Source organism: Gymnodraco acuticeps, unplaced genomic scaffold, assembly GCF_902827175.1.
Source record: "Gymnodraco acuticeps unplaced genomic scaffold, fGymAcu1.1, whole genome shotgun sequence".
In the NCBI taxonomy this organism is placed as follows: domain Eukaryota; kingdom Metazoa; phylum Chordata; class Actinopteri; order Perciformes; family Bathydraconidae; genus Gymnodraco; species Gymnodraco acuticeps.
The window spans coordinates 2,843,104-2,854,866 of NW_022991513.1; the positions used below are offsets into that span (position 1 = coordinate 2,843,104).

Genomic DNA, 11,763 nt, shown 5'->3' on the forward strand with positions numbered 1-11,763 from the left:
ACCAGTCAAACTCCAAGGCTTTGTGATACAGATACTAATGATTTTAATTTATTGTTTTTAGCTTGAATTTCTAACCATTATCCAGTCATGATTTGAACCCATAGTGGTAAAAGAAAGATATGTCTTTCGGATTTAAATGATTATCAAACAAGTCCCACATGTGAAACCACGACCAGTTATTTTGTAACTAGAATCTCGCGAGGTTATGGCATTGTGTGCATGGTGCACGGTACAGTACTTCTTGTTGACTCCAGCAGGCAGCGATACTCCAGTGAAGCCCAGGGAAGATAGCTGATATGCTTCTCGCTCTGAGTGTCGGGCCCTTTCGGAACCGGGTCCGGGCGGTTCGGTCCTGGAGTCGAGATCTATCAGCTATCGCTACTTTCCGCAGCGGCGGAGCCCTCACATCGGTACGGTGACTTTTGTTATTCTTCTTCTAAAGTGGCTACGGTCCTCTCAGAGCCATTGAAAGAGACCTTGAAAAAAACCTACACATTTGCATGAATTATATCAATGCAACCTTGTTGTTTTGCAACACTTGCATTATGCATTGGATCACAGTAATGCCGGAGTGTAATTGTATTTGATTTGTCATGGGAAAGAACACAGTGTTCCTCGGTGCAAGCTCTAGACTCTAGAGTCTAGACCCCCTACATCTGTAAACAAACAATCTGAGCACTGTTTATGTATCATTCCTCAGTTGTTTGCACTCTCACGATATGTCCTTTTGATTATGTTTAGTTTAGAAGTCAATTTCCTCAGTTTCATAATATTGTTTTTGAAGGGGGGCGTGTCTAGTACTGTATTGGGGAAGGGGCATTGAGCCCAGGCTTGTTTATTGGTTCATTCATTCATTCATTTGTCTTTACTTTTATAATTGATCAAGCAAATATTAAAGGTGGGGTATGTAATTTATTTCAGAAACACTTTGTGTTATATTCCATGGAATGCTCTTAACATCCCGATAGCAATGAATATATTAAATGCTTTGACAATAAATGCATACAAAAACTTCATCTGTGGAAGCCGTACTGTAAAAAGCACGACCAATCATTTTAGCCAGCCCGGCTAAAATAACTGGATGGCCTGCCTGTCAGCCTTCCACCTGTGCACAAATTTATCTCGTGCCCTCATTGGTCATGTGCGCGTTATGAGCTGCACTTTAACACTGAACATTGTGTTCCAAACGGTATTTTCTGAATGTAGATGTAATAGAGATACAGTAGATTACAGTTTTGATGTCACATGACATGAGGCAGATTTTAATCTGGGGCAACAAACAGATAATAAATGTTTTGGTTATCGTGTATTTGTTTTCTTTGCATGGTAAATAGAGCCCAGCCCATACAGCTGTTCCATATATTGCTGCTGCTGGTGTGTGTGACCGTATGTGGGCTCTGCTGTTGCTGTAGCATGTCTTTGTTACAATCAGTGGTGTAAAGTAACTAAGTACATTTACTCAAGTACTGTACTTAAGAACCATTTATAGAGACTTTTTATGAGTATTTCAACGTGTTACTAATTTGTACTTTTACAGCACTACAATTCAGAGGTTAATATTGTAGTTGTATTCCTCTACAATAATTATAATGAAAACATATCATGTATATTATACTGAAATGGGGCCAATTGGAATAATGAGTACTTTTGGTACTTTAAGTGCATTTAGCTGACAACACTTTTGTACTTTTTCTTTAGTCACAATTTTAAGGACTTTTACTTGTAAGAGAGTATTCCTACACTCTGGTAGTAGCCTACAAGATTTGAGTACCTTTCCCACCTCTGGTAACAATAAACACTTGAAATGAGAAATGCTTGTGAATGCAAAGGTAGTATAACATGTAAACTATAGTGTTAATTTAAAGGTGGAGTATAGTACGTTTGAGAAACCGGCTCGAGATACACTTTTTGTTATATTCCATGGAATGCTCTTAACATCCCGATAGCAATGAATATCTTAAGTGCTTTGACAAAAAATCCATTAAAAAACTTCATCTGTGAAAGCCGTAGTACTGTAAAAAGCACGACCAATCATTTTAGTCGGCCCGGCTAAAATAACTGGATGGCCTACCTGCCTGTCAGCCTTCCATCTGTGCACAAATTTATCTCGTGCCCTCATTGGTCATGTGCGCGTTCGTGAGTGTTGGAGGAGGGGCTCTGTAAGGAAGTGGCAGATTTTTTCTAGTTGTGTATTTTCAAATTCTAACGCACTCGAGCCGGTTTCTCAAATTTACCTACCCCACCTTTAACTAAAAGTTTGCTTAATTTAATATTCATTTAGGATTTTTTTTATTATTATTAAACAAGCATTTGTTTATGGCATCTTTAATTGTAAAGATAATTTTTCAACAATAACAATTTTGGCACCCAAATATATATTCCATCAATATAAACATCTAAATGTTGTGTAAAATGTTGTTATTCTCAATTATTGATAATGGTATTTGATTGAGTAAATACCATGTGAGATTTAGAGACACGGTTCAGTGTATAAGTGAGTTATCTGGAACAGTTTCTTAATTAAATCAAGTTAACCGGGACACAATGTTTATAATGTTGTTTCTTATCACCAGTCTATAACATCTACTAGAAAGCCTGTTGAATTAATCTCTTTCAACCTAATATTTATTTTCCAGAAGTCTTTTTTTATGGCCATGCTGTGAGATTGTTAATCATATTGTAACTTTTTGTTTTAGAAGGGGTCACTGATCCAAAGGCGATGCGGAGGATTATTCCAACACAGTTTCCAACTTGCTCGCTTACTTAGCTCAAACAAACCCCCAAGAGGTAATGTAACTCCTAATGCTGTAACACTACGTAATTCAGCGAAACGTTTGCACACGATGACCTAAATATTTTGTTGTTTGTGTTTGCTGTTTTTGCTTTCAGGTTTTGAAAAGTTTTTCCCAAAGAGTAAAGAGAGCCCTGGCGTCAACAAATCAACTGAAGGTGAGGAATGTTTGAGTCACTATCACAGCATCATTTGTACATCTTCCGTTCTCATTTCCTCTGCAGTGCATGACTGATGTTCTGTTACCATTCAGATGAAAATACCAAAAAACAAGAATCTCTTGTAACGGAAGAGCAAGACACAAATAATGATGGGGACGGAAGAAAACAAGGCGGAAAAAAGGAAGAATCCCACTGGTGGACGCGCTTTCTGGTGCGAATGACCAGAATATTACCGATTTCTGTCTTAGATGCACTTCAAAATGCACTACACGTTAACTTTACGTATATCTATTTTTTAAATGCTGGCATATGATATATTTTATTCAAATCTAAGCCTGATCTCACTAATTAGAGCAAATCTAAGTTGCATTCTTCATAATTTAGCATGCATTTTGACCTATTTGAGCATAGAACTACTCATAGTATTATATCAATGTTATGTATCTATGTTTAATTAACAAGAACTCTGTACACTGTATTGTTGTCAGTCTTTCTAAACGGTCAATTCATGAAATTAATTATATTTCTATAATACATACTAGTACTGTTCATATCATGATATATCTGGCAGGCAGCATACTGCGGTTGCAGTGTAAGAAGAGAGATGGTTTTACAGTCTTTCAATTAATGAATTGTTTTTTTTCTTACAACATTTCTTGACCCAACAGGAGGAGTTTCCCTTGCATCAAAGATCTTTTCAGTACGTTGCATTCGGTGCAGCAGGCATGGTCTCAGCTTTTTTGTACTTTTACTTCCGAGAGACGGGGATGCAGATCTCCTGGAAGGACTTTGTGCAGTACTACTTGAACAGAGGCTTGGTAAGAGGCGGAGAGAGGATTTCGTTTTTTGTTACTTTCGTTTTTATTGCTTGTTTTTTTCCACCATGTAAACAAATTGTTGTTTGTGCCCTCTACACAGGTCGATCACCTGGAGGTTGTCAATAAACAATATGTCAAAGTAATTCCTTTCAATGGAGTGAACACACCGGAAGTGGTTAGTTATTCTGCTTTTCCTATAGGTCATGCTGTTGGTTAGGTTAAGGGATATTTTTAAAACAGAGATGAGTCATACCTTTGTTTTGCCTAATAATTTAAACTAAAGGCTCTCTTACAACGTATATTCTGAACTTCAATTGGAATCCAGTCCACCGATTAGGTTGATCACATGCAATTTAAAATACTACTTTTTAAGGTAAAACAATGTACTTTTGTGCACTAGAATTAGCTATCATAGCCAACAGAAGCTGCAATTGATTGACTGTTTACATTTGTTGAAAGAAGAGTTTATGTCTTCCTTGTTATTTACCTTTTAGAAAAACCTAGACAGGCTTGCTTGTGAGTTTAATGTACATAAGCAAACGTTTTGCACAGTATACTGATGTTGAATCCCCTCTGTTTTGTGTACATTTCAGAGCTTTTTGTGGTTCAACATTGGCAGTGTTGAGTCCTTTGAGCACAACCTGGAAATGGCCCAGCAAGAAATGGGTTTCGACTCACAGAGAGTTCCTGTATTCTACAGCAGTGAAAACGATGGGTGAGGATTTTATTAGATGAGTACCTGAAAATGTTCATATTAAAATGACTTTACACTATTGTATTGTCATATTGATGCTGGCCTTATGGAGCTTATTTATTTCCCCCCACAGGACACTCCTTTTAAACGTTCTCCCAACCTTACTGCTGGTCAGCTTTTTAGTTGTTGCCATGCGTAGGGGACCAATGGCAGGAGGTCGTGGGGGTAAAGGGCAAGGAGACCCCTCCAGCATGAGTAAATCCAAAGCTAAAATAATCACAGACAACATCAAGGTTCGATTTAAAGATGTCGCAGGATGTGAGGAGGCCAAACTGGAGATTTTGGAGTTAGTCAACTTCTTGAAGAACCCGCGGCAGTACGACGACCTAGGAGCCAAGATCCCAAAGGTGTGCCCTTAGCATTCATCATTATTCAGGAGATATGATGGAAAACCTAATGCTTTTATGGCTGCCCTGATCAAGAATCATGGGATTCAACAAGCCTTTCACATTTGGCTTCCTTTCCTATGTTACATGCAGGGTTATTTGAATTGAACCCACATCTAAATATCTATAGAGAAATACATTTGCACCACATTTTTCTCACAAGCCAATCAGAACATACTGTTTTCTTTTGGAGAGGGTCTTAAACAGAGCCTTTCAGACAAAGAGTGATTAAAGGTATATACAGACAGACAATATGATACAACAATTATGTTTTTTTTTGTTTTTTTAACCAGGTTTTGGTAGAAACTCAAAAAACAAATATAAGCCTGAAAATGAGTGCAACATGTCTCCTTAAACCAGGGTGCAATGTTGGCGGGCCCGCCTGGTACTGGAAAGACCTTGCTAGCTAAGGCCACGGCAGGAGAGGCCAACGTCCCCTTCATCACTGTCAACGGTTCCGAGTTCCAGGAAATGTTTGTTGGCGTGGGTCCAGCGAGGGTCAGTATGGGCTAAATGCAGGATAGTGCCAAGTAGTCATAAAACTGAATGAATTGGTCACATGCATTTCATTATGCTGTTTGGCAAAACTGTAAACACAATTATTATTGGGATTGTTATGTTAGAGGTGCAAATAAAAAGCATGACCCTTGCTTTGGGTGTTTTGTTTTTTACAGGAAAGGATGCTAACTGTAAGATAATTTCTGTGATTTCTGTTTGCTCTTTCCTTTATAAGATAAGGGACACGTTTGCCACAGCTCGAAAACACGCTCCATGCATCCTCTTTATTGATGAGATTGATGCAATTGGCAGAAAGAGAGGCAGAGGGAACTTTGGCAACAACAGCGAGCAGGAAAACACCCTCAACCAGTTGCTTGTGGAAATGGACGGTAGGCAGTAATCTCTTAGTTTTCAAGACTTTTTTTGTCCCATTCCTGGAGCATTATTTCACGACATCACATATGATATTTGTATTTGTCATTCCAGGGTTCAACAGTTGTACTAATGTGATAGTTTTAGCTGGCACCAATCGAGTGGATATTCTGGATCCAGCTTTGATGAGGCCGGGACGCTTCGACCGACATATATACTTAGGTAAAGTGAAGCACTTGTTTTAGGTCTTCTCTAACTTTATAGGCTACTGCTCTCTCCTGGATTCCTGAGAGCAGGTTTCACTTAATTACACTCAATCTGTTATCCACATCTCTTTCTCTACATCATCGTGTATCCCTGGTTCACTTTAAACGTGCCTCTAAGTTAAATTTATTACATTTCACTTAATCAGTTGCAAGGTAAGAGCTATTTGGGGGTTTTGATTTACATCTTGTATAAAATAAACCGGCCGACTTTATTATTTTTCCGTAATGCAATTTATGTTCCTTTGGATGTTTTTAATTTTAGACTTGAAAGCAAACCCGGAGTGGTTTTTCTCATGTTTTTCCCCTCTTTTTCAATTCCATATTAATGTGTAAATGTGTTACCACACCATCTCAGTATTACTGCACAGCAGGCACCATGCAACAACCCCAATTCAGTGGCACTAATGTGCTAGCAGATTTAACTTTGTTATTTGTATTTGTCTGCTTCAGATGAGGTGCTAATCTTAACCTTACTGACACAGTCACTGTATGGTTTCCATTTAAGAAATTGGCTTCAAGCCTATTATATTTGCTTCTTTTATTTTATTTGCGACTGCTCAGTTGTAATGTCATTTAAAATGTGTGTTGCATACTGTGCGCTTTTATCTCTGTGGTTAAAATGGTTGATCTTTTTCAGCCTGCTGAGATTTAATTTGCTTTATGCCAGCAGTGCTGGACAACAGTGGGCAGGGCAGATTTCTCTCTGAATAGAACACTGGGTCAAAAGGAGAGAGCTGGCTCTCTATAAAAGAAGGATTAGATGACTGGCGGCCAAAATGCGGGACGAGACACACACTCCTCTGTGTTGTTGACTTTTTCTGTTCCCTTTCCTTTAATCGTTCTGTTGTTACAGGTAAACAGTATTGTTAAGATAAAGTTGCCTCAAATACAGTTTCAATGCCAATTTAGATAGATAGATAGATAGATAGACATACTTTATTGTCATTTCAACAAGACACAGAGTGTACTATTAAAACGAAATTTCGTTGTACTGGCTTACAGGAACAGGACAATATAAAAACTTGCTAAAATTGTACATATAAATAAATAATAGTGACGTGGTGCTGATCAAATTAAAGATAAAGTGTGCGTTTAAAATATAAAGACTTACTATACATATAAATAAAATAGACATACTATATAGAAAATATGTGCACTTTACACAGCGTAATGTAATCTCTGTGTTACTGGTCTACTTAATATTCAGCAGTCTGATGGCATGGGGGAAAAAGCTATTACAGAATCTGACTGTTCTGCTCTTAATGCTGCGGAACCTCTTGCCGGAGGGCAGCACGGAGAACAGAGCATGGTGAGGATGAGTGGGGTCTTTAAAAATGTTCTGGGCTTTTGTCAGGGAGCGTTTCTGAGCGGTGTCTCTGATGGGAGGGAGAGAAACTCAGATGATCTTCTCTGCTGTCCTGACCAGCAGAGACTTCCAGTCAGACTTCAAATGTATGTTTAACTTAAAGTTTAAAATCAGCATGTCACAAACTTTTAAATGTATAAAAAAATGTAAGCGGTCACTGATCCCATGACTTTGCCTTCCCATTAAAACAGTTCTCTCCTTGTAAGAGCTAACACTGCTGTATGAGGAGCTTAACGACACATACTGCTGACACAGGGTTTGTCGTTGAATGTTGTCTTTACTGACCAGTTTGATTTACAGAATTTGATGAGCAGCTCTTCAAAATTAATTTTCTAAATATTTTCTTGTTTTATTTTTCTATTTTTGTACAGGACTACCAGATATTAAAGGCAGAGCATCCATCTTTAAGGTGCATTTAAGACCTCTGAAGTTGGACACCAATATAGAAGTACAGGCTTTGGCCAGGAAGCTAGCTGCACTAACTCCAGGTTTTACTGGTAAGAAGAAGAGATGTGTGTGCATGTTCACAAGTGTTTCCACTTTTTTTTTTTTATTATTCTACAAATGTCATACAGTTTGCATGCTGTATTTCTCGCCCAATTTTGATCACACGACAGGTTAACTTGGTTGTTTTGACTCCTTTTTGTCTTAGGGGCTGATATTGCTAATGTGTGCAATGAAGCAGCACTAATAGCTGCACGCCACCTCAGCCAACATGTCAACACCAAGCACTTTGAGCAGGCAGTCGATAGAGTTATTGGAGGTAAGTTGACATGGACAATTCTTATTGTGAACCTTGATTAATTAGATATAGGTTATAAATCTTCATCAAGTCAGTAAGACATCCTCCTTTCTCTCAGGTCTGGAAAAAAAGACTCGGGTAATGCAGCTTCCAGAAAAGACAACTGTGGCGTATCACGAGGCCGGACATGCTGTGGCCGGCTGGTTTCTCGAACATGCAGACCCCCTTCTTAAGGTAGTCACACCGTTTGCTTTCTCTCACACTGCTGCTTGACCATCTGAATCCACCTTCTGCCCTTGAATAGATTTGTTTTTACCCTCTGCAATTAAATAGGGATTTCCCCACATCATTATATTGATAATTGGAGTAACTATCATGTACTCCCTCAGGTCTCCATTGTTCCCAGAGGAAAAGGTTTGGGTTATGTGCAATATCTGCCTAAGGAACAGTACCTGTTCAACCGTGAGCAGCTGTTTGACAGGATGTGCATGATGCTGGGGGGTCGAGTGGCAGAGCAGGTTTTCTTTCGGCGAATCACCACCGGAGCGGAGGATGACCTCAGGAAGGTCACCCAGTCTGCATATGCACAGGTATTCACCATACTCTAAAACAAACATGTTAACAAATGCACAAGAAATCAGTAAATTACTGTATGTGATAAAATATGACATTGGGAGTTAATGTTGAGTCATACACTCTTTGAGGCACACTTAGATGCTGAAATGGAAGTTATATAAAATATGGTAAGACTTGTATTAATAATAACTATAAAAGTTGACTCGGTAGGTTTGTCTTCGTCTCATGGAACTCCACGAGTTAGTAGTCACTGACGGTATAAAATCAGTCCTAAATAAGCAAAACAAATGTATAAGTCTGATGGGTCAGGTAGTTTGCAAGATGAGCCATAGACCGAAAGACAGACAGAAACACATGTCTTAACGCATGATATCCAAACGGGCTTTTGGGTGCACAATTAGAAGTCACTTAGCATTTTTGTTAGTTTGAGAACAATGTTGTAATAAAGGCACACAAGAACAGTTTGTTTTGTAACTAACGGCCTGTTTCTCTTCATATTTCAGGTTGTACAGTTTGGAATGAATGATGCGATGGGTCAGATGTCCTTTGACCTCCCTCAGCAGGGTGACATGGTAACGGAGAAGCCCTACAGTGAAACTACAGCCCAGCTCATAGATCAGGAGGTCCGCTTGCTCATAGATTCTGCCTTCCAGCGAACACTTCAGCTCGTTACGGACAAGAGAGATATGGTGGACAAGGTGAGAACTACTCACATCACTGACAAAAAGGATGGACAGAAGTAAAGATAAAGAGCCATTTTTCCACCACTGTATGAAGAAGCAACTTGATCGCTAATTCTACTGCTCATCTGTTCTCGAAGTCAGCAATAATAAATTACATTTGTATTGATGGAGTTAGCCATTATCTTAAAAATGCTTGTTGTTCACTATAATTGTTCATGTGCTGCAGGTGGCAAAACGTCTGCTAGAAAAGGAGATGCTAGACAAAGCAGACATGGTGGAGCTGCTGGGAACTCGTCCCTTTCAAGAGAAGTCAACATATGAGGAGTTTGTTGATGTGCTGGGGAAATTAGAGGACAACTCTATATCCCAAGAGCCAGAAGGAGTACTGAGGGTGGGAAAAACACTTCCAGAATGAGCAAAACAAATCAGACCTTTTCCTCTAGCTGGACACACGCCTCAAGGAAAATATTTTAGCTGAATTAAGTTAAATATTTCCGAAGTTTTTCACCATTTGGTCCAGAGTTTCGGGGCTCTGAAAAAAATCCCTGGTTCTCACAGCAGCAAAGTGAGATACGATGTGTGTTGCACTGGTCTTAAATGGCCTCAATAATGCAATTTGAATTGTGGTCTTTATATTCCGGGGGGAATTACATAAAATACTCATCATGTTATTCTTAGTTCAGTCTGTAAGCCACAGTTCTGTGAGGAGCTGTTTGTCGCTTACATTTCCCTGGGGTTGCCTTCCTCTCACACTGAGATGCAGTTACTTCCACTTACAAAACTGAAACCAAATGAGATTTGTAACATTGAGAATTCATTGACATTGTGTGTTGTGTACATGAATTGTGGTTTGTATTTGTCAGTTACACACGTTGCTGGTATCATTATATGATGGTATCAAAGGTAAAATGGTATTCTACAGCTCTATGCCTTCATCGGACCCCAATTTTGTTAATATGACAAGAATGGTTCCTTTTCCGGCTGCCACTTTATTATAATGGATATATGGATAAATATCTAAAACGTGTTGTCCCTGAGTGTAGAGGCCAGGTTTTCTTAAGATTTCAAAAGTACTTTGATTGTTCTTCTGAAAGTTTTAAATATGTCTTCACACGGTTCTATAATGAAGACATCTTTAAATATCTGTGAAGTTGTGTCTCAATTTAAATACATTTGTATCACCATGAAAGTCTTCCAGCAGACGTCAGCCTTTCGCAACCTGGTTCTCATTCAGTTATCAGGAGATGCAGCTGTTAGAACTCAGTGTTGCACATATGATACTACATATGTCATTGGATCGCATCTACTGTAGACATCCATTACTTGGATTGATGATTACTTAAGAACTGGGAACAAGCAGAGGAAGAATTAAGTACTATATGAGCTACAAAATGGCATTTCACACACTCTTTTTCCGGTTAACTAACATTTCTTGTAAATAAACACAAAGGAGAAAGGGCTCAAATTCCAGAGATGAATATTTGACTTGAATATTGTCCCTGATGACCCAAGCAAGCTAAGCTAAATAACTTCATGTGGCCTAGATGGTTGGTTACACACTGTTATTGTAATGTGAATTGTGTCTTCTTCTTTTAGCCAGTTGCTCTTGAGCTGAGTTAACCAGCTCAAATATAAAAACATACTTGAACTAAATGCCTTGCAATATCGGCCCCTTTTCAAAACGTTTTTTATCAGGTTTTCCAATAGATAGTGAAAAGACGTTTGGTTAAAGGACCAGCTTGACACTGGAACATGTCTTGTTCTCTGGTTGTATGTCAGTGTTAGTGAAAAATATTGCTTGACAATGCACTGTTCTTGTTCTTGCTTGATGAATATATCTTGTCAGTGAGGATTATTGATTTTTTGGAAAGGAATGTGAGGCTGCTGTGGCTCACACCAACATTAAACAACTTGTATACGCCTGTGTTCTGTTTTATATTCCCGGTTTCTATATTTAGCATGTTCTGTATTTCTTTATTATTACAACATTTCAGAATTCTATTGATACTGTTTAACAGTTTGTTCATTCTGGCATGTGTGGTGCTATTAAATAACACATAATCTAATTGCAGTTCCTTGGATGAATTACAAGTTATTTGAGTATTTGTCTGGGATGTAAGCAAATGCCCTTAAAAACAAGTTATTTATAATCAAATTAAAAAGAATACAAATTGTAATTTCCAAAAGTATGTGTAACCTGTGTGAACAAGCCACAATCCCATTAGAAATATCTAAAATAAATGTTTAGATATTACTTAAAGTTTGAGCAACCAGTGTGCTTTCTCTTTTGCAGAACATACCTTTGTTAGCCTTTGTCTTATAGATATTTTTGTGAAAACACCATCTACAG

General features: G+C 38.4%; 1 protein-coding gene across 2 annotated transcripts; it reads left to right on the forward strand.

Moving 5' to 3' along the window:
• The first annotated feature begins 233 nt into the window (after window positions 1-233).
• Window positions 234-11,336, forward strand: LOC117533239 (AFG3-like protein 1). Of its 2 annotated transcripts, none has more exons than XM_034196868.1 (17): window positions 234-410; window positions 2,697-2,787; window positions 2,890-2,949; window positions 3,045-3,163; window positions 3,621-3,770; window positions 3,871-3,945; window positions 4,364-4,485; window positions 4,598-4,871; window positions 5,271-5,408; window positions 5,644-5,797; window positions 5,895-6,002; window positions 7,784-7,909; window positions 8,065-8,175; window positions 8,273-8,388; window positions 8,544-8,744; window positions 9,234-9,428; window positions 9,640-11,336. In XM_034196868.1, the coding sequence occupies exons 1-17, from the start codon at window positions 297-299 to the stop codon at window positions 9,826-9,828; spliced, it is 2,343 nt and encodes a 780-aa protein (XP_034052759.1). In that variant the 5' UTR covers window positions 234-296; the 3' UTR covers window positions 9,829-11,336. The 2 variants fall into 2 exon arrangements, with proteins under 2 accessions (XP_034052759.1, XP_034052760.1); XM_034196869.1 differs by having other exon boundaries at window positions 2,700-2,787.
• Window positions 11,337-11,763: the final 427 nt, after the last annotated feature.